The sequence below is a fragment of the Schistocerca serialis genome, chromosome 4 (genome assembly GCF_023864345.2).
Source record: "Schistocerca serialis cubense isolate TAMUIC-IGC-003099 chromosome 4, iqSchSeri2.2, whole genome shotgun sequence".
NCBI lineage: Eukaryota > Metazoa > Arthropoda > Insecta > Orthoptera > Acrididae > Schistocerca > Schistocerca serialis.
The window spans coordinates 683,373,986-683,398,668 of record NC_064641.1 but is presented as its reverse complement, the minus strand read 5'-3'; the positions used below and the strand labels follow the sequence as shown (position 1 = coordinate 683,398,668).

Below are 24,683 nucleotides of genomic sequence, written 5' to 3'. Positions count from 1 at the left end.
AAAATTTGGAGACTAAAAAATTTTGTGTAGAGAGAAGCATGTGCGTGTGAGCTTAAACTAAAGAATGGCACTTTTATAATTGTAGCTGTGTATAAGTCCCCATTGGGAAATTTTCAACTATTTTTGAAAAACTTGGATTCTTTGTTGTGCTATCTGTTAGACAGAGGGACACAAATTATTGTTTGTGGGGATTTCCGTGTATGTTTTAAGAAAGAGTCCAATAGAAAGCTTGACTTTGAAGTGTTATTTGGTTCTTTCAACTTGACATCAGTTATTGATTTTCATGCTTGGGTGGTACAGGAAAGCAACACATTGATAGATAATGTTTTCGAACCCCAAGATAAATTTAATCAAATAAAAACTTTTCCTGTTAAGAATGGTCTGTCTGATCAAAATGCACAGCTAGTTACAGTATGTGACATAACTCCATACAATAACGCAAAACAGTCCTCCAGAATAGGGCATTCAATTAATGATTTAACAATTCAAAATTTTAGGGAAAGCTTGCAACAGTTAGACTGGGATGAGGTTTACAGGGAATGTGAAGCTAATTTAAAATTTAATCTGTTTCATGATATCTTAGTGAGTATATTTGAAAACAGTTTCCCTAAGGAAATGGTGAAATATAATTGTAAGAAACCATGTAAAAAGCCATGGATTACTAAAGGGATAAAAATATCTTTTAAACAGAAAAGGGGCATGTATCTTATAGCTAGCAGGAGCAACAATCCCAAAACAGTGAAACAGTATAAAAACTACTGCACTCTATTAAGAAAATTAATTAAAAAGTCCATAAGTATGTGCATTATGTCTGAGATTAGCACATCTGAAAATAAAATTAAAACAATTTGGAATATTGTTAAAAGTGACACTCAATGAAAAGTGTGTCAACAAAAAGTCAGAAGTAGAAAACATTTTTAATAATAATTTTTGACTGTTGTAGAGAAAATAGTACCCAGCTATCCATTAGAAAATACAAGGCTGTATATCGTTGGTGAAGAAACAATACCACATAAGTAGCAAAATAAGAATTTAACACGAGAGACAAAAAAATGTCTAAAATTCCTAATACATTTCACAGTGGCCCTAAATTTGGATCGTAGCACTACAAGGAAATATTGGATCAAATAAAAATGTTAAAAAAAAAGCTTTGGAAAGCTTAATTACGGCACATACACGAAATTGTCTTGGTATTTATGCCATGATCTGTTACTTACGCGGTATTTGTTTGTCAGTCTCCCGGCATGACTTCACATTTACGTCGGTATTTGGTGCTGAGAAAGCTAGTAGGAACATGTTTTGGAGCATTAATCATTTTTTATCGAAAGATTTCATAGAAACATTTTAAATAAATATACTGTTTACATAGTTCCGATAATGTCTGCACATTTCGTCAAGAAAAATCCTAAACATCACTCAAAGCAGCAACAGAGAATTACACTGCACTGACACTTGTCACACAGTTACCTCCACGATAATTTTCATTCAAAAGGAATGTTGTCATAATAACTATGACAATATTTAGGAAGAACAGATTTAAGTTGTTATAAATGATCCCATTTGGATTTCTTGATTTTCAGTCTTTCCTTGTATAGTTTCGGGAAGCAAACATCTCCAAGAATTTTCCTTGGACGCCTCGGTAATTTCTGCCACACCTCGTTGAAAGAACACTTGTAGTAAATAATACCATTTGGGTGGTACTGTAGTGCCCTCAGATCGGTAACTGTAGGCTAATTTTTGCAGTTCTTCCAGTCCTAATTGAGTCGTATAGCCACAAACTTTTCTCTGCATAGTTGTTGAAAAATGAGTAATCTAGGTAATGAACTTCGTATGGCTGTGGCTTTTTTCTCGCTTCTTTAGATATCATAGAGTATTGGCTAGGATGTGTAACTTCATGTCCTTTAAGCTTGCACTCAATGGAACTGTGAACTGAGTCACATTCCATCTGAGTATGGCTTTTCTCCAAAAACTTTTGTGTAATCAATACTCCAGTATCAACTGCTAATCTTAAAAGAGCATTTGATAATGTCACATTTCTGTTCTGGTATGTGGAGCCGTCAGAATACAGAATGACTTGAATGGGATTTTTCTAATCGTTCTGAATAAGGTGTCCACGATGCATGAGGCAAAACATGATGCAACCAAATCGCCTTGCGTTTCATTGAACCAGTAACATACTGCATCACGACTTTCTAAATTATGCAATGTAAAGTTATGAACAGCCACCTTTGTTTCGTAATAAACTGCACTTGCACTTAAAAATGGAGCTACTCTCAAGGCGTGTAAGTCCATGGTGTACACTGAGCAGAGCTTCTGTTGGGCTTCTTTCTTGTCAGCATCTTTGTGCATACTTGCTTGCTCTCTCCGTTCTGTGTTGCTTCCACATGTCTTCACTCAAGTTACCAAGCCTGCAACTACAACACAAGTCACACTGGTCTCTCTTGGGGGAAAATAAACTAATAATACTATCTTCTAAAATCAAGTTAAAGGTAGCCCGACTTAATGGTGAAACCTTCTTTGCATGACATTTTTCCACATAGAGTCCATACAGCTGTTGTTTGGATTGTAGAATAAGCTCAAGGTACAACTTTGAGGAGGATTTCCTGCAGTAATGCGATGGAAGTTTCAGAAGAGAGTCCAGGAATTCTTTCATGAAGGTTCTCTCATCTTTCTTTTTCGTCTGTTTGATTCTAGGTCATGACGATTCTGTAACAGGACTCATCCCATGTGTGGAGTTACCCAGAAAATATTGGACAGTCCATTCTTTAATACCAAGAGTATTGAGAAACATCTTTTTGCATAATTTATGTTTCCCCAGCTCATTTTTCAAATGATAAATGAGCGTCCCTTTTCTCCTGGATTTGCCAGTGTTCTTCACTGGACGTTTGGTTGGAATTAAGTTCTCAAGGTTGATAACGTAAACATTCCTCTGATCCCATGACATCATTTCCCAAAATCTGTTAAATACTGCCTGCCTATCATCAGCAGAAAACTGATGACACTTCCTTTGAACCTATTTCTGGCACATCTTCGAAGTACATGTTGGACCTAATTTTCGTGCCTCTCTTGGAGTATCATGAATGACTTTACCAATTCGACTTCTTTTGTATCCAATATATGCCTGTCCATGCATTCTCAGAATTTTATTGGCATTTTTCTTCCAAACTTCAGGATGTGGTTTGGACTTCCTTTTCCTGACACTGCTTAAGTCACCATAAAATTCTTGGCCTTCACTGTCAGCATCATTATTGCTCCCGTGATCTTCTGATAATTTGTCCAGAGTGTTTGGCAAAAAATGAGCACCATCACATAGCAATGAGTGTGAAGTACTGTCATCTCTAGTGGAAACTGTGACTGTGGTTTCATTTTGAGCATTGTTGGATACAGCCACTGAAGCTTCTAGATGGAAAAATATTTGCAAATTAATTTAAGCAGACAAAGATGAAGGTCAAATTAATGTATTTATGAGAACAATGGCATCAGTAATACTATTAACAATAATCCTAAGAAAATTTACCTGCGTCATTAGATGTTGCAGCAACTGAGAACCCCACATACAAAATTAATTCTTCTTCTGTAAATGTAACTTCAGCATTATGACTTTTCTCACCTGTTGTTTGTTCTGCATTTATGGGAGATGCTACAAGAAAGTGGACAGTCTAGAAATCTGTGGCAGGAATGAAAAAAGCACAGAATGAGTGAAGTGGGGGCATTCTGATTTATATCACAATAAGACACTTGTGGTGCTACTAACATACAAAGGTGAATAATAAAACAATTTTCTTACCACTACCAGTCACTCTCAGGAATGATTCTCCGCTCTCATAAGCTGATTTCAGCTGAGAAACAATTTCGTCTTCAGTAAAAAGATCGTCATCTATATCACTGTCCATTATCATGAATGAAGCTACAAGCATGGAACCACTATCGAGCACTGTTAAATATGTAATAAGGCAGTAACGATGTGCTGTGGCTGCGCGCGCTTTTGCATTTACACGATATTGTTTATAGTATCCATAGATACACGGCATTTAATTCTCTACAGTTCCACGGCATTGCCATCTATTTATTTGCTGTGTTACATACACGGCATTGTTTTAGATAATTTTTTCATGGTAAATAATAAAACATTCGGCGTTATGGCATTAAGAGCAGATGCACCTACGGTCAACGACATCATCTGACTGAGAAACAAAAATCGGCAATTACGCGGTATTGTTTCTTCATCGATGATATGGAAGAGGCAATACCTATGCAACTTGATAAAACTGAAGTTCAATCCACCTTTCCTATTGAAATTAGGAAAATACTAAATTCATTAAAAGTAAAAGCTCACATGGAATTGATGGCTTTTCCAGAGCATTAAAAGCTTGTTCCCAACAGATAAGTAGGATTCTCAGCCACATATGTAGTAGCTCACTGAAACAGGGCATTTTTTCCAGATAGACTGAAATACACTATTGTTAAACCATTGCATACAATAGGGGATAGGTCTGATGCTAACAACTACTGCCCAATCTCACTTCTGACAGATTTATCCAAAATTCTTGACAAAGTAATGTATTCAAGAGTAGCATCACGTATTTGTAAAAATGAAGTACTAACAAAATGTAAATTTGGTTTTCAGAAAGGCTTTACAACAGAAAATGTTATATATGCTTTCATTAATCAAACATTAAATGCTTTCAATAACTGAACATCACCCATTGGGATATTTTGTGATCTCTCAAAGGCTTTTGATTGTGCGATTCATGAAATTCTTCTAGATAACCTTGAGCATTGTGGTATGAGTGGGACAGTGCACAAATGGTTTAACTAATACTTAATTGGAAGAATGCAGAAGGCTAAAATTAACAGTGATGATAGTCTGCAAAAACCAGTAGGGTCCTCTAACTGGGGAGGTATCAAGAATAGTGTCCTACAGGGTTCAGTCCTGGGTCTCTTGTTGTTCTTAATGTATATTAACGACTTGCATCATGAAGATGCAGAGTTAGTTCTGTTTGTGATGATACAAGTACAGTAATCACACCCAACAAGCAAGAATCTGCATTCTATTGGCATCTAACAAGAGTTCTTCAACCACAAAAATTCACCATTCTTTCAGCCAATTCAACACATCTGTTGAGTCTTGTTTTACCAAGGACCAGTTTAAATGCCTCTGTAACTTTTTCCAACACTGCCACATACCATGTAGAAAACAGCCTCTACTCATTACTTGGCAGACAGAGACTTTTGAATTGCAGAATGTGAACATTCATTTTATTTATTTATTTATTTATTTATTTATTGTTCCGTGGGACCACATTTAGGAGAAGTCTCCATGGTCATGGAACGAGTCAATACATGAAATTATAACACGATTGTAGAAACAGATAAAATGAAATATAAGAAACATATTCAGGCGACAAGTCGTTAGTTTAAATAAAGAAAATCAAGAATGTAACACTAGAATTTGCTTAATTTTTTAGCTCTTCCAGGAGCTCCTCGACAGAATAGAAGGAGTGAGCCATGAGGAAACTCTTCAGTTTAGACTTAAAAGTGTTTGGGCTACTGCTAAGATTTTTGAGTTCTTGTGGTAGCTTATTGAAAATGGATGCAGCAGAATACTGCACTCCTTTCTGCACAAGAGTCAAGGAAGTGCATTCAACATGCAGATTTGATTTCTGCCTAGTATTAACTGAGTGAAAGCTGCTAACTCTTGGGAATAAGCTAATATTGCTAACAACAAACGACATTAAAGAAAATACATACTGTGAGGGCAATGTCAAAATTCCCAGACTATTGAATAGGGGTCGACAAGAGGTTTTCGAACTTACACCATACATAGCTCGAACAGCCCGTTTTTGAGCCAAAAATACCCTTTTTGAATCAGAAGAATTACCCCAAAAAATAATACCATATGACATAAGCGTATGAAAATATGCGAAGTATACTACTTTTCGTGTTGAAATGTCACTTATTTCAGATACTGTTCTAATGGTAAATAAAGCGGCATTTAGTTTCTGAACAAGATCCTGAACATGGGCTTTCCACAACAGCTTACTATCTATCCGTACGCCTAGGAACTTGAACTGTTCCGTCTCGCTTATAACATGCCCATTCTGTCTGATTAAAATGTCAGTTCTTGTTGAATTGTGGGTTAGAAACTGTAAAAACTGAGTCTTACTGTGATTTAGCATCAAATTATTTTCCACAAGCCACGAACTTATATCATGGACTACATTATTTGATAATGTTTCAATATTACACACAAGATCCTTCACTACCAAGGTGGTGTCATCAGCAAACAGAAATATTTTTGAATCACCTGTAATACTAGAAGGCATATCATTTACATAAACAAGAAACAGCAGTGGCCCCAGCACCGACCCTTGGGGAACGCCCCATTTAACAGTGCCCCATTGGGACTGAACATCATTACCACTCTCAATATTGCGGAGGAATACCTTCTGCTTTCTGTTCTTAAAGTAGGAGGCGAACCAATTGTAAGCTACTCCCCTTACTCCATAATGTTCCAACTTCTGCAGTAATATTTTGTGGTCAACACAGTCAAAAGCCTTCGTTAAATCAAAGAAAACACCTAACGTTCGCAACCTTTTATTTAATCCGTCCAAAACCTCACAGAGAAAAGAGACTATAGCATTTTCAGTTGTTAAGCCATTTCTAAAACCAAACTGTACATTTGACAGCAAATTATGTGAATTTAAATGCTGCAGTAACCTTGTATATACAACCCTCTCGATAACTTTAGCAAACACCGATGGCATAGAAATAGGTCTATAATTGTCAACATTATCCCTGTCTCCCTTTTTATAAAGTGGCTTCACTACCGAGTACTTTAATCGGTCAGGAAACCGACCACTCCTAAAGGAAAAGTTACAGATATGGCTAAGTACTGAGCTAACATACGTGGAACAATACTTCAGTATTCTGCTAGATACCCCGTCATATCCATGAGAGTTCTTGGTCTTTAGTGATTTAATTATTAACTCAATCTCCCTCTTGTCAGTATCATGGAGAAGCATTTCAGTTAACAGTCTCGGAACACTTTTTTCTAAGAGCGCTATATGATTCCCTGTTGGGACTAGGTTTCTATTTAGTTCACCTGCTATATTCAGAAAGTGATTATTAAGTACTGTGCATATTTGCAACTTATCAGTAACACGGACATCCCCACTACGCACTGATTCTATATTCTCGACCTGTCTCTCCAGACCAGCCACTTCCTTTACGACTGACCATATGGTTTTAATTTTATCCTGAGACTTAGCTATTCTATCTGCATACCACATACTTTTTGCCTTCCTAATAACTTTTTTAAGCACCTTACAATACAGTTTGTAATGGGCTGCTGCATTTAGATTTTGACTGTTTCTAACGTTTTGATATAATTGCCACTTTGTTCTACAAGATATTCTTATCCCTTTAGTCAGCCACCCAGGCTGCCTGTTTGTGCTAGGACCCTCTTTTGAACGTTCTAACGGAAAGCAACTTTCAAAGAGCACGAGAAAAGTCTTCAGGAAAGCGTTATATTTATCGTCTACTGTATCAGCACTATAAACATCTTGCCACTCTTGTTCCTTGATGAGGTTTACAAAAGTCTGTACAGCAACTGGATCAGCTTTCCTAAAAAGTTGGTAACTATATTTAACATGTGTTGCAGCACAAAAATCTTTTAGACTTAAAATTTGTGCATCATGATCTGAAAGGCCATTCACCTTTTTGCTAACAGAATGCCCTTCTAATAATGACGAATGAACAAAAATATTGTCTATGGTTGTTCTACTGTTCCCTTGCACTCTAGTTGGAAAGAATACGGTTTGCATAAGATTATATGAATTAAGGAGGTCTACCAGCATCCTTTTCCTTGCACAGTCACTTATACAATTAATATTGAAGTCACCACATATCACTAACTTTTTGTATTTCCTATAAAGTGAACCAAGAACCTCCTCTAGCTTTAGCAAAAATGTTGTGAAATCGGAGTCTGGGGATCTATAAATAACAACAGTAAGAAGTTTAGCTCCACTAAATTTAACCACACCTGCACAACATTCAAACACCTTTTCAGTGCAGTACTTTGAAACATCAATTGACTCAAATGGGATACCGTTTTTCACATACATGGCTACTCCCCCACACCGCAAAGAGCTCCTAGAAAAGCTGCCAGCCAACCTGTATCCTGGTAAAGGAAGCCTCTGAATTATCTCCTTATTTAAGAAGTGTTCAGATATACCAATAATTTCAGAGTCAACATCTATAAGCAGTTCACTAACTTTATCTCTAATACCTTGTATATTTTGATGAAATATACTAATTCCCTCATTAATCGGATACCCAAGCTTTGTAGAAAGTGGTTTCTTTGTTAGAGAGACTTCCCTTAAGCAGGAATACCTATCAGCTGACTTCAATCTAAAAAAGGTACAGCTCTAACACCCACAACTACCGGAATTTTCCCATGAGTGATCCCACCACCCCCACCTATGCTGTCACCTATAAGTTTCGCCAACCTCCCCTTCCCATACCTGTTGAGGTGCAGGCCATGTCTAGTGAATCCCGTCCTACTGATAGACTCCACCGACACCACTGAAATGTGACTCATGCCTTCTGTCATCAGCGCACCCCCAAGTCTCATGTTATTACGCCTGACGGCTGTATTAAGATGAGGCCGATCGTGACGCTGAAACAGTTCCACGAAATGCACATTCGTGTTGCCAGTCTGAGTGGCTATCTTTTCCAGGTCACCATCTATGTCATACTCCCCATCCCTATCAATACTATTACCAGCCCCACCCACAATCACTACCTGATCCTCTTTAGTAAAATCCCTACATAACCCCCCTATGTTAGAAGTCACCTGAGCCAATCCTGCATTAGGCTTCACAATGCTGGTGACCTGGTACTCACTCCCCAAAACTTCCTGCAACTGCTGGCCTACACCTCTACCATGAGAACTACCTAACAGCAGAACCTTCTTCTTTCTCTTAGACTTTGCAACTGTCCTAGCCACCGTAACTGCTGAGGTCTGCTGCATACTTCCTACATCTACAGCTACTAGAGATTCCTCTCCACTAGACTCTGACAGTTGGTCATATCTATTACAAACACCAATAGTAAAACTATCTGAAAATCTCCTTCTCCTAGCAGATCTCTTGCCAACAGCCAGCTCCCATTCCCCAACCCCCTTCTCCCTCCTCATCCTATCTAGCTCCTCCTGTGCGTTTTTCAACTGCACCTGAAGGGCACAGATCTTACGCTCCTGCTCCTCTATCAACTTACTCTTGCTACATAACCTGCAGTTCCAGGAGAGGATCTCACCAGAATGCCCACTGGCTTCCCCACTGCATTCCCCCCAGTGAAAATACTTCGAACAAGTCTCACACCGCAATCCACTACTCACGAACCTACGGCAAAGCCCACACTTCTCACTCATGGTAAAATTTTACAATTATTGAAACAAGAAAACAACTTTATCTAAGTTCCGCTACTACAATAAGAAGATGTTAAAAACTGACTACAATTATCACAAACTTGCTCTACAAGGGAAGTAACTACTATTACTGACAGTATTAATCAACAACAAATGAGAATATAACAAAATACTAACACAGAAAGAAAATCAAACGTCTAATGACAGTAACGAACTGAAAGCAGTTCGCAAAAATTTCTTCTGAAGTTATTTCACCAGAAAACACCAAGAACACCGGTTGAAGACTACTAAAGTTCCTAAATAAACTACTATACACAAACAATTAATTAGTACTTAGCTTTCGATGCGCCGCTACAGCTGCAACTGGTCAGCGCGGAATGTAAACACGTGTAAGAGGTTAAGTTGCTCGACACGAAACACTCACAAATATCAGGCCACAACACAAGAAATGCAGAGGTGAATGAAGAAACCACTAATAAGTCACTTATATAGTAAATATTATCACAAAAACAGTTAAAATATATATCTGAAACCTAAAAATAGATGAAAACTTAGAGAGCGATCTCACACGCAGTCACGCGCTTATGACGTCACACCAAAGACCCAACTTTAAATTATGTCACTAGATTGCAGCATCACAGTAATAAATGCAGTTTTCATTGCATTTGACTATACTTGTCACTGTGAGGATTTGTTAACTTAAATACTTTTTTTTTTGTTACTTTTTAGATTTTATTGGCACCACAACATTCGATACGCTATGAAACCTCCTGTTGACATACGTGCTATTGGCTAAGAATAAAACTTACTTACTGTAAAGTGACCTCACAGAATAGAGGAATTGGTTATGATAGATAAGATCAAGTATTCCTTTATGTGATGGTATGACAATGTGTCTTGTATATTCTTGGTCTCCTTAGACCCATGTTATCTATGGAACCCAACACTGTTTGCATTCATTTCAGAGGTCAGAAGACACATTTTCCATGTTTGTTGAAGAGCTTGCCAATCTTGAAGGACATACTGCCAACATAAGACAGGAAAACCACTCTATGAGGGCTATCCACAAAGTACATTATGTTTTGGAATTAAAAATAAATAAACTATTGGAAAATTTTTTATTATATGCAGATGGAAGCCACACTTCAATACTACTTTTCTACATAGTTGCCATTTAAATTAAGGCACTTATCGTAGCAATGGACGAGCTTAGAAATTCCTTCGTCGTAAAATTTGGCCGCCTGCGCCTTCAACCACGTGGTTACCTTTTCTTGAAGCTGTGCATTGTCATCAAAACGCTGCATAGCCAACCACTTCTTCATTGCTGGGAATAAGTGGAAGTCACTCAGTGCCAGGTCTGGACTGTACGGTGGATGAGGAAACAAATCCCACTTAAAAGATTCGAGAACTTCACAAGTGGCATTTGCCGTGTGGGCCTGGGCATTGTCGTGAATCAGCAAGATCTTTGAGCCCGACTTTCCCCTGCGCTTGTTTTGTATTGCTCTTCTGAGGTTGTGCAGAGTTTGGCAATACCTTTGAGAGTTTATTGTAGTGCCTCTTTCCAGGAAATCCACAAAAATCGTATTTCTACCGGGTTACTGATTAACCACATGGCTGAAGGCGCAGGCGGCCGAATTTTACGATGAAGGAATTTCCAAGCTCATCCATCACTATGATAAGTGCCTTAATTTAAATGGCAACTATGTAGAAAAATAGTATTTAAGTGTGGCTTTCATCTGTATATAATAAAAAAAATTTCCAATACTTTATTTATTTTTAATTCCAAAATGTAATGTACTTTGTGGATAGCCCTCGTAGTAGAGTTCTTAACAACTTCTGGGTGTTCTTAATGTTTAATACATTCTGATGAAATGCATTGTGAATCTGCTTCTCAGAGTGTCCATTATGGACAAACACAGAGTGGAGATGACTAAGTTCTGCTGATAGTCTCTCTGGATGTGAGATAGCTCAAACTATGAATTGCCTAACAATATACTGCTGTGTTGGGGTGGGCCACAATATTAGTAGCTCATAAATACAGTTCAGTACCTGTTGATTTATGGAACACATTACGACCAAGGAACGATCTTCTTTTCTACAAACCATGACATCCAGAAAAAGGAGGTGTCCATTTTTATCCACTTCCACAGTGAAACAAATACTAGAATGGATAGAGTTTAGATGTTCTAAAAATGAAGTTATGGTTTGTCCTCATGTGCCATACTACAGAGGCATCATCTACATATCTTCAAAAGCATATTGATTTGAGAACTGCATATTGAAGTGCTTTGTCCTCAAAGTCTTCCATAAAAAGGTCAACTACTACATGAGACAGAAGACCCCCCATATCAACACCATCAGTTTTTTCAAAATATTAGTTATTGAATACAAAGTGTCAAGATGAGCACATGTTTTAAGACATGTATGATTGTCCTCTTCCAGTTTAGTTCTTGTCTGTTACAACAAATCCACCAAGGCATTCATGTGAACAAAGAAACCACATCAAAACTCACTAATATTTCACTTGGTTTGAGGTACAAATTCTTGACTCACCACACAAAGTCTTCAGAATTTTGAATGTGGTATTCACATTTTACTACCAGAGGGCTCCAAGTAGAAGCCTGATATGTTGCTAGTTAGTATGTTGGTGCTCTAATACTGAAGACGTTATAGGGGAATCAATAGGTCATGCTTAAGAAATAACAGCTGTTCAAATATTTGACAGTCACTGATTTCAGAATGATAGTTTCTCTGTAGCAGAGTATGTGTTGTTATGGAACATTTTGGCATATTAAGTTTGTGTTCTGGGCTGGAGCCTGCAAAGGGCAAGGTGATTCAAGTCTGCCTGTCCCAGAGTTTTAACCTTTGAGCAAGTTTCATATTCATGTTTGTTTCAGTATAAGAATTTACCAAGATGTTATGGTAGCTGTTTACACTAATTTCACTGTTTATAATGATATGTTTATCATTTTTCAGATATCACACCTCATCAAACAACACCAGTATCATTCAGGCAAATGCCATGGTTCCATAACATTGACAGACAGAGAGCAGAAGAGCTGTTACGCAATGGTGAGCCAAGATTTATCATTCTCTCTATTTTTCTAGAAAAACTATTTATCTCTGAAGATGACTTGTTAATTTTAGCGCAATGTCTTTTACATAACAGAAGCTTTTCTAGAGTACATTATCGTTAACATGAGATTTGTTATTAGCTAAAGTAGTAGCAGTAGTTTATCCATTCTTACACCAGTAACATGATGGAAATGATTCACTAACATTAGTTGCTTTTTACCTATTCTGTTTCTATAAAGTCTCATCCTTCTTTTCTTTATTCAGGGCCAAATTTTACTGTGCCTTTGTATCTCAGTCTGAATCCTCCTCTGTGTTGACTATAGTCTACAAAATGTGGCTATTTCCAAACAGATATATACTGCTTATTCCCATGATGATATATGCTATGAGAAAACTGTATGACAAATTGAAATTGCAAATTTTACCAGAGGTGGAGTAGTATCACGCACATATCAGGCACAGAGTTAAATGAACAAACCTTTTAGTTGTTGCTGGCCTTTGTTCTTTTATTTACGAGTCACATTTACCTGGTGGAAGTGTAGCCTAAAATATGTGGTTAATAAAGTAATGGAAAGTCCATGGTGAAATACAACAATATGGAAAGGAGAGATTGCTACTCACTGCATAGAGGAGGCACTGAGTTGCAGACAGACATTTTAACATCTGGAGGTAGTAGCCATCTGTGTGTGAGGTGTTGTGTGAATGTGTCTGAGTTCTACTTCTGAGGAAGGACATAATCCAAAAGTTTAAATATTTCAGTATTCTTTTTCGTTCCTCCTGTCTACCAACTTCACACCTCCTCTATGTGATGAGTAGCAATCTACCCTTTCCATATTTTTGATATGTGGTTAATACTACTCTAGGAAGTTAAGTAGCATTTTTGTATCTTATATCAAGATTAAAATATTCACAAATGCTTCTTATAGCCTGAAGTTCTTAGTAATTCATTCACTGAGTGACTGCAACTTTTATAAAGCTTTGGCTTTATTCATGATACTTCCTTCGTATCCAGTGAGTGTCCCCAAACATTATTACACATTGCGACTAATACCTAAGAATTATATTGATTGACAGTGAGTTATCTTGTAGCTTCTATCCGATATGTCACCATTTTTGAACTTAAGGCAGTCATTTTGAAACTCATTGAGCATGGGTCTTATTTGCAGTTTTACTTTATCAACAACTCACTGTTGACCTAATTTACCACTGAGTTTAGAAAGTATTACTATTGTTCTGCTATGTTCACCATTGCTTATGCAAAGATTAATAATCCTTTGTATTACACTGCCCTCATTAGTAATGTTCAGCTTCAACCAAAAACTTCCCACTATTAACACTAAAACTGAGGAGAACTATTGAAAAACTAATAAAGCTATCTCTTGACTGCCAGTGTTGTGGTTTTTCCTGACAGTGCTTACCACATTCTGTCCTGCAAACACAGACATTTTTGAACATCTACCACACAGCCCAGACTTGGCTCCCAACATACTGACTCCAACGAAGAACTTCAAGATGCTCTTACAGGCTGGCCAAATTTTATGCAGAAAGAATTTGTCAACTTGTTAAGACATATTATAAATGCCAAAATCTGAATAATGATTAGATACAGAAGTAATACAAAAGTATAATTTTAAGATTCCCCTAACAGATTTCCTTTATCTATACAGTATTTTATTTGTAGTCCAGTGGAGGTTACTTTCCAGATAACTCTAATGGAAGCAACTGTTGAAGGCTCTCTTCCTTGATGGAAGTTATGGAATATAATGTGTGCCTGAATGAGTAATGACCACAAAATCTTGATTTGCCTCATGACTGAGCCTGTGTTTGTTCCCTCTTTTCTAAATTCTGCTTTCTTCCTCTGAATTAGTGTTGCCTATTTTCTCCTAATGATTCCGAAATTCCAAATGAGTGCTGTTGCAGGTTAGCTGTAGTCCTAAGTGTAAATGCAGTGAGTATTGTATTACATTTTTTACTCTGTGAGTTTTGTACAAAGAAAGAAGAAAACACTGTAATAATTGTAACAATTTTGGCAGAAACAGGAGTTTTGTCTTTTCAGGTGCTATTTCTCATGGTTACTCTCAGTCAGTTTGAAACATTCATGACAATATGCCTACTTTGGAGTCTTTGAATTGTAAATGAGTTTTGGCATTTCTCCTTTGTATTTAAAATCACAAAATAGATAGTACTAATATGGTATAAATTTACAATTGAAGTTGGTGTTATAGAGAAAGGATAACAAATCATTTTTTGGTACTTTGTATCTGTACTTAGGCATCAAAATTGTGACAAGAATACAATCATAGTCTTATGATTATTGTCATAAATGTTAATTTTTATTGATGAACTTCTATTCTTTTTAGGTGAGGATGGATGTTTTGTTGTAAGGCCATCAACTCAGACATCAAACCCTTTAACACTGACTCTGTGGTACAAAAACCGTATTTTCAACATTTGTATCAGACATAGAAAAGATGGAAAATATGCTCTTGGCACTGAGAAAATAAATGAACAGGTTGGTATTAAATAAAATATATAAGCCCCACTATGTTTAGGGGGCCATATGTCCTACACTTTTCTCTACAAGAAACTTTAGGTTAATGTGTTGTTCTTAATTTGTTAAATTAGGAAATTACACAAAACAAACTATATTGTACCAAGACAAGAAATATCTAGTGAGTTGTCTATCAAACTAGTTGGGGATAGCTGCTTTTTCCACTCAAGTACAGCTTTTACAATTTATAATGGTCATTGGGGAAGTTTTGCAACAAGCTGTACATTTCATCATGTGTCAAAATGCTTTCCAGCAACTTTGCGCACTTTTGCATTTGTATCAACTTCATACAGATCTGTTGAGGGTCTGGACACACAGTTGATATATGTTTTTAGGGGATCCTTTTTATTAGAAAAGTGTGCCATTTTTTGCATGTTATTAGCATTAGCGAGCTACACAAAGTCACACAGAATTGAGCCTGAGCAAGAGAGAGAGGACATTTTGGCACCAGTAATCCAGTAATTTTCAACTGTTTGCAACATTAAAGTGGAGAAGCTATATGTCAGTCCTAGAGCTTTAATCAGGTTGAAAATTTTGACAGGCACTCCTTAATGGACTATCAGCTTTGTTTGTTCTTTTTCTTTCCACTGCCATGTGTTTCAGAACTCCTAGGAAAATGCCCACTATTCTATTTTTCGCAAATAACACTTCATAAATGTAAATTCAGGTTGTCATACTGTCTCCTAATTCTCCTCTCCATGTCACCTTCATAGTGCACAGCTCCTACTTGGTCTGACACCTGTGCGTCACACATCTAATCTGTGCACATACCATCCCTCCCTCATGCAGTCATAACCTGCAAACTGATTTTTACATTAAATTACTTTAGATTAATACTTGTTCCATAGATCATGAATACAATATTTTCTAATGATGTGGAACATGTCAGTATAACACAAGTTTTCAACACACAAGACAATTATATACATATATATAGCTCTCCCTCTTTTTTTTCAGTTTCTACTTCATAACTAAAAATTCATCTCTTGAGTAGATGGAGCTGTCATTCAGAAATTCTTTTGATTTTTTTTTAAATGTTGCTTGGCTATCAGTCAGACTATTAATGCTATTTGGCAAATGATCAAAGATTTTCGTGTCAGCACAATTCGCCCCTTTCCATGCCAAAGTCAGATTTATCCCAGAATAGTGAAGATCATCCATTCTTCTAGTTTTGTAACTATGCAATTTGCTATTGTCTTTGAATTGGAATGAGTTATTAATAAAAATTTCATAAGTGAATATCTGTATTGCAAAGGTACTACAAATATCCCATGTTCCTTAAACAAACGTCTGCAAGGTGATCTTGGCTGAGCTCCATCTATCATTCTGATTACACTCTTTTGTGCAGTGAATACTTTTTATCTTAATGATGAATTGCCCCAAAATATGATGCCATGTGAAAGCATTGAATGAAAATAGGCATAATAGGCTAATTTACTGATATGTGTATCACCAAAATTTGCAATAACTCTAACAGCATAAGTAGTTGAACCTAACTATTTCAGCATTTGATCAATGTGTTTCTTGCAGTTCAAATTCTCGTCAATGCACACACCCAGAAATTTGGAATATTCTCCCTTAGCAACAGACTTCTGTTTAAAGTCTATATTTATCAATGGTGTTATGCCACTTATTGTAAGGAATTGTATATAGAGAGTTTTCTTAAAATTTAGTGAGAGTCCATTCACAGAGAACCACTTAATTTTCTGAAAGATGTTATTCACAATTTCCTCAGCTAATTGTTGTTTGTTAGGTGTGGTTACTATAATTTTACCATAAGAAAATGGAACTAATGTTGCATCTTCATGGATACAGAGTGGCAAGCTATTAATATATATTGAGAACAACAGGGGACCAAAAGTCTTAACCCCATGGGACACCATTCTTGATACCTTCCCAGTTAGAGGACTCTGCTGATTTTTGCATGCTGTCTTTACTGTTAATTTCAACCTTCTTCATTTTTCCAGTTAAATATGAATTAAAATATGGTGCACTGTCCTACTCGTATTGCAATACTTACACTTATCTAGAAGAATTTCATGAGTCATACAGTCAAAAGCCTTTGAGAGATCACAAAATATCCCAATGGGTAATGTTCGGTTATTCAGAGCATTTAATATTTGATCAGCGAAAGCATAAATAACATCTTCTGTAGAAAAGACTTTCTGAGAAGCAAAGTGACATTTTGTTAATGATTCATTTTTACAAATATGTGAAGCTAATCTTGAATACATAACTTTTTCAAGGATTTTAGATCAAGCTGTCAGAAATGAGATTGGCTGATAGTTGTTGCATCAGACCTATCTCCATTTTATGCAATGGTTCAGTGCTAGCATATTTCAGTCAATCTGTAAAAATGCCCTGTTTCAGTGAGCTACTACATATGTGGCTGAGAATCCTACTTATCTGCTGCGAACAAGCTTGTAGCACTCTTTTGAAATGCCATCAGTTCCGTGCAAGCTTTTACTTTTGAATGAATTTATTATTTTCCTAATTTCAGTAGGAAAGGTGGATTGGATTGCAGTTTTATCAAGTTGCATAGGTATTGCTTCTTCCATATAAAGCCTGGTGTCTTCTAATGAATAGCTGGATCCATTTCGCTACAACACTTGGAAATGATTATTAAACATATTTTCTACTTCTGACTTTTTGTTAATAAACTTTTCATTGAGTTTGATAGAAATACAGTCTTCCTGTGCCCTCTGTTTCCCTTTTAACAACATCCCAAATTGATTTAATTTTATTGTAGAGGTGCTAATATCAGATACAATGTACATACTTTTGTACTTTTAAATTATTTTTCTTAACACAGTGCAATAGATTTTATAATGTTTTCTGGATCATTACTTCTTCTGGCCGTGAGACACATTTCCCTTTTCTGTTTACAAGATATTTCTATCCCTTCAGTAAGCCTTGGCTTTACACATGGTTTATTACAATTGTGTTGCACTGTTTTCTTAGGGAAACTGTTCTCAAATATACTCACAAAGGTATTATGAAATTAACATCAGGTTCTCTGTACACCTGATCCCAGTCTAAGTGTTGCAAGCTTTCCCTAAAATTTGCAGTTGTTAAATTGTTAATTGAATGCCCTATTGTGGAGGACTCTTTTGCATTATTGTACGGAGGTATATGTCATATACTGTAACTAGCTGTGCATCAAGGTCAGACAGACCATTCTTTTCAGGAAAAGTTTTTATTTCATTAAATTTATCATGGGCTATAGAAACGTTATCTATTAGTGTCCTACTTTCCTGTACCACCCAAGTAGAAAAATCAGTAACTCATGTCAAATTGAAAGAACCAAGTAATACTTCAAATTCAAGCTTTCTGTTGGACTCTTTCAGAAAATCTGCATTGAAATCACCACAAACAATAACGTCTGTCCCTCAGTCTGACAGACAGCACAACAGAGAATCTATGTTCTACAAAAATAACTGAAAATTTCCCAGTGGGAATCTATACACAGCTACAAATATTGAAGTACCATTATTTAGTTAAAGCTCACATGCACATGCTACTAACCGAGCGAGGTGGCACAGTGGTTAGACACTGGACTCACATTCGGGAGGACGGTTCAATCCCGCGTGCGGCCATCCTGATTTAGGTTTTCCATGATTTCCCTAAATCGCTCCAGGCAAATGCCGGGATGGTCCCTTTCAAAGGGCATGGCTGACTTCCTTCTCCGTCCTTCCCTAATCCGATGAGACCGATGACCTCGCTGTCTGGTCTCCTTCCCCAAAACAACCAACCACATGCTACTGTATGTTGCTCTACACAAAAATTTTTAGTTTCAAAATTTTTCACACTATGATAAATTTTAACATATATGGCACTATCATAAATTTTAATGTATATGGCAACTCTTCCTCTCTCCATACTGTCTCTACCTAGATGTGCTGACAGCTTATATCCTACTACATTTATCTTTTCCATATCAGTGACTATACGATGTTCAGACAGGCATAATGGATGTATTCCACCCTCAGTTTCTAAATCTTCTAAACATACAAGAAGTTCATCTGCTTTGTTTTTTAATCCCCTGATATTCTGATGCAATATACTACTATTATTTTTCACTGTACTTTTTGAGAATCTTGTGATATTTTAAAATCTGTAGTACCTGCCTATCTGAGCTTCTCATTGAGCTTAATTTCATTCAGTGTTGAATCATTGGACACTGATCTTAGCCTGTCTCCCCCCAAGCTGCTAACTACTAACCCCCAACCACCTTCCTGCCTCCTGCCACTCTCTCTCCCTCTGACCCACCCAGCCAGCTTAACCTCACATCAACCTATTCCACATGCTGAACTGCACTCTTTGCATTGTGCATCCAGCTGGCACAGTGTGTGTGTGTGTGTGTGTGTGTGTGTGTGTGTGTGTCTGTTTTGTGTACTCTAGCTTGAGTGACTCTTAAAGCATTGAGAACATCTTAATATCAGTTGCATCACCTATTTTATTATCTAATGACACTGCTTTGGTAGTTAGTGGAGAAGAAATAGGTTAAATTTCTAATGATCATCTCAGATTTCCTCATGGTGGGAAGATTAGCCTTGTACTCCCATTGCTTTAGAAAACTGCTTCCCAATTCTCTGATACTTTTACAAATAGCACTGATTGGTCCTCTCAGCCACCTGATTTGAAACTATGTGGATACAGGATTCGGACGAAGGAAAGTTGTGTATATGTTGTTGTAGTAGTAGTAGTAGTTGTTGTTGTTGTGGTCTTCAGTCCTGAGACTGTTTTGATGCAGCTCTCCATGCTACTCTATCCTGTGCAAGCTTCTTCATCTCCCAGTAACTACTGCAACCTACATCCTTCTGAATCTGCTTAGTGTATTCATCTCTTGGTCTCCCTCTACGATTTTTACCCTCCATGTTGCCCTCCAATACTAAATTGGTGATCCCTTGATGCCTCAGAACATGTCCTACCAACTGATCCCTTCTTCTAGTCAAGTCGTGCCACAAATTTCTCTTCTTCCCAATCCTATTCAATACCTCCTCATTAGTTATGTGATCTACCCATCTAATCTTCAGCATTCTTCTTAGCACCACATTTCAAAAGCTTCTATTCTCTTCTTGTCCAAACTATTTATCGTCCATGTTTCACTTCCATACATGGCTACACTCCATACAAATACTTTCAGAAACGACTTCCTGACAGTTAATTCTATACTCTATGTTAACAAATTTCTCTTCTCCAGAAACGCTTTCCTTGCCATTGCCAGTCTACATTTTGTATCCTCTTTACTTCAACCATCATCAGTTATTTTGCTCCCCAAATAGCAAAACTCCTTTGCTACTTTAAGTGTTTCATTTCCTAATCTAATTCCCTCAGCATCACCCGACTTAATTCGACTACATTCCATTATCCTCATTTTGCTTTTGTTGATGTTCATCTTATATCCTCCTTTCAAGACACTGTCCATTCCGTTCAACTGCTCTTCCAAGTCCATTGCTGTCTCTAACAGAATTACAATGTCATCGGCAAACCTCAAAGTTTTTATTTCTTCTCCATGGATTTCAATACCTACTCCGAATTTTCTTTTGTTTCCTTCACTGCTTGCTCAATATACAGATTGAATAACATCGGGGAGAGGCTACAACCCTGTCTCACTCCCTTCCCAACCACTGCTTCCCTTTCGTGTCCCTCGACTCTTATAACTGCCACCTGGTTTCTGTACAAATTGTAAATAGCCATTCGCTCCCTGTATTTTACCCCTGCCACCTTCAGAATTTGGAAGAGAGTATTCCAGTCAACATTGTTGAAAGCTTTCTCTAAGTCTACAAATGCTAGAAACATAGGTTTGCCTTTCCTTAATCTTTCTTCTATGATAAGTCGTAGGGTCAGTATTGCCTCACATGTTCCAATATTTCTATGGAATCCAAACTGATCTTCCCCGAGGTTGGCTTCTACTAGTTTTTCCATTTGTCTGTAAAGAATTCGCGTTAGTATTTTGCAGCCGTGACTTATTAAACTGAAAGTTCAGTAATTTTCACATCTGCTTTCTTTGGGATTGGAATTATTATATTCTTCTTGAAGTTTGAGGGTATTTCCCCTGTCTCATATATCTTGCTCACCAGATGGTAGAGTTTTGTCAGGACTGGCTCTACCAAGGCTGTCAGTAGTTCTAATGGAATGTTGTCTACTCCTGGGGCCTTGTTTCGACTCAGGTCTTTCAGTGCTCTGTCAAACTCTGCATGCAGTATCATATCTCCCATTTCATCTTCATCTACATCCTCTTCCATTTCCATAATATTATCCTCAAGTACATCGCCCTTGTATAGACCCTCTATATACTCCTTCCACCTTTCTGCTTTCCCTTCTTTGCTTAGAACTGGGTTTCCATCTGAGCTCTTGATATTCATACAAGTGGTTCTCTTTTCTCCAAAGGTCTCTTTAATCTTCCTGTAGGCAGTATCTATCTTACCCCTGGTGAGACAAGCCTCTACATCCTTACATTTGCCCTCTAGCCATCCCTGCTTAACCATTTTGCACTTCCTGTCAATCTCATTTTTGAGACGTTTGTATTCCTTTTTGCCTGCTTCATTTACTGCATTTTTATATTTGCTCCTTACATCGATTAAGTTCAATATTTCTTCTGTTACCCAAGGATTTCTAGCAGCCCTCGTCTTTTTACCTACTTGATCCTCTGCTGCCTTCACTACTTCATCCCTCAAAGCTATCCATTCTTCTTCTACTGTATTTCTTTCCCCCATTCCTGTCAATTGTTCCCTTGTGCTCTCCTTGAAACTCTGTACAACCTCTGATTCTTTCAGCTTATCCAGGTCCCATCTCCTTAAATTCCCACCTTTTTGCAGTTTCTTCACGTTTTAATCTACAGTTCATAACCAATAGACTGTGGCCAGAGTCCACATCTGCCCCTGGCAATATCTTACAATTTAAAACCTGGTTCCTAAATTTCTGTCTTAGCATTATATAATCTATCTGAAACCTGTCAGTATCTCCAGGGTTCTTCATGTATACAACCTTCTTTTATGATTCTTGAACCAAGTGTTAGCTATGATTAAGTTGTGCTCTGTGCAAAATTCTACTAGGTGGCTTCCTCTTTCATTTCTTCCCCCCAATCCATATTCACCCACTACGTTTCCTTCTCTCCCTTTTTCTACTACTGAATTCCAGTTGCCCATGACTATTAAATTTTCTTCTCCCTTCACTAACTGAATAATTTCTTTTATTTCATCATACGTTTCTTCAATTTCTTCATCATCTGCAGAGCTAGTTGACATATAAACTTGTACTACTGTGGTAGACGTGGGCTTCGTGTCTATCTTGGCCACAATAATGTGTTCACTGTGCTGTTTGTAGTAGCTTACCTGCACTCCTATTTTTTTTATTCCTTTTTAAACCTACTCCTGCATTACCCCTATTTGATTTTGTGTTTATAACCCTGTATGCGCCTGACCAAAAGTCTTGTTCCTCCTGCCACCGAACTTCACTAATTCCCACTATATCTAACTTTAACCTATGCATTTCCCTTTTTAAATTTTCTAACCTACCTGCCCGATTAAGGGATCTGACATTCCACGCTCTGATCCGTAGAACACCAGTTTTCTTTCTCCTGATAATGACGTCCTCCTGAGTAGTCCCCGCCTATTTTACCCCCGGAATATTTTACCCAAGAGGACGCCATCATCATTTAACCATACAGTAAAGCTGCATGCCCTCAGGAAAAATTACGGCCGTAGTTTCCCTTTGCTTTCAGCTGTTCGCAGTACCAGCACAGCAAGGCCGTTTTGGTTATGATACAAGGCCAGATCAGTCAATCATCCAGACCGTTGCCCCTGCAGCTACTAAAAAGGCTGCTGCCCCTCTTCAGGAACCACACGTTTGTCAGGCCTCTCAACAGATACCCCTCCGTTGTGATTGCACCTACGGTACCACTATCTGTATCGCTGAGGCACGCAAGCCTCCCAACCAATGGCAAGGTCCATGGTTCATGGAGGGAGTTGTGTATATAATCATTTCAAAAATTATGCTTTTCTTTTCTACGCAACATGTATCACTCAACAGAAGTTTGCAAGGGGTACATGTATTGCTTATCAGGGAATAATGTGACTGTCATTTGTTGATCTCTTTGTTGTATAGCAATGCTGTGTATCCATTGCCCCTACATTCTAGATAATATTTCAGTGTAATCCATATCAAGTCATGTTGCCCCAGCTCTTTTCTCTTTTGTTTGTCAGTAGATTTAACCATGGTTTTCCAAAAGTTAGTGCATCTGATAGCTTTTGTAATTGTCTCTCATCCTGCTGCTGGTGGGAAAATAAGCCACTTTCTGTACTTTTGTATAATGAAGGAGTATGAATAGAATTTCAGTATTTTCTTGTTTCAGTCATGAAGTATATAGCTGAGACTGCCATTTTCATTGTGTCTTCTTTGCTAAAAGTTGACTTATCTTTCTTGTTTCTATATAGCTCACACTAAAAGTACTGAGAAATTTAACTAAATTTTTGCATTTGCAAACAGTTACCTTTAAATCTACTATAAGAAACCCTCTTCTAATTGAATGATTCATGGCAGTTTCTCAAACTCACTCACTGAAGGCTTCACTTCACTGCATGGGAATGTTATGTGGGCAAAGACACTTCTGGAAATCTGAAACAATGGCTATGGATTATATTACTTTGTGACTTTGGAAAGATAAATAAACCCCAGAGGGAGGCAGGGGGACATGTATGGAGTGTAAAGTAAACGGACAAATATCTGAATAAAGAATATGCTCATTTTATGGCTGTGCATGAATGAATAAGTGTTGTAATGTTGGAAGAAGACAATGTGCCATTAACAACCATATTTTTTGTGACACTTTCCAAAAACTTAGGGAAACACACTTTCCCATACCCAAATGTGTTTTCTATTTTCCGTTTTTCAAATATGGTTATGGTGCTGAGACAACATACCATGAGGGAAATAAATACCGTTCTTTAATGCACAATCATTCATCCCTCTCTTAACTTTTGATTACATAAGATTAACCGAAGTACACTTCTAGTGTCACAGACTCATAGTGAAGAATCCACATGGATGTAAAACATGTTGGAAAAACAAAAATACATCATACCGGTTTACAAAAGAAATAAAATGCTAATAGTCTGTGAACAGATCGTAAGTGATATGGCCCACAAGTGTGTGAAATGTACCAGAAACCTCTTACCAATTTATTTGTTTATAAATTAATATAAAATACTCGTGTATCACAAATATGTAAATATATATCCATTAAAGTGCATCAGATTATTTTAAACTATTGTAGTCATGTGTCATCGAAAGAAAATACTTTATAATGCTTGCTTACACAGATCACATTACTGCACTGAAGGAAAGCATAAGTCAGCTTCTGCATGAACTCACATTATGTGATTATGTAATAAGATATGGATATACAATTTTTCAGTGCAGTAGAAGATGTTTATCATCAATGAATCCCATAATCTTCTCTTAAACTATAGTTTATTGAAAGCAAAACATTTTTCTGACTGCTGGAAGATCATTGAGTATATGTATTTCTCAATAATGGAGACCTTTTTGGACCAATTCCAGTGACTTTTACTCATTTTGAAGATTGTTCTTATTCCTAGTATTGATTTTTTGTACTCAGGTGTT

At 37.2% G+C, this 24,683-nt stretch overlaps 1 protein-coding gene across 1 annotated transcript in view; it reads left to right on the top strand.

The window, feature by feature from the left end:
• The window catches only part of LOC126473170 (uncharacterized protein DDB_G0284459-like), a 424,439-nt gene that overhangs the window by 394,356 nt on the left and 5,400 nt on the right, over window positions 1-24,683 (top strand). Inside the window, exons 18-19 of the mRNA XM_050100050.1 lie at window positions 12,407-12,502; window positions 14,866-15,017. Of these exons, the coding sequence (XP_049956007.1) occupies window positions 12,407-12,502; window positions 14,866-15,017 (248 nt within the window). The remainder of the gene's footprint in view (window positions 1-12,406; window positions 12,503-14,865; window positions 15,018-24,683) is intronic.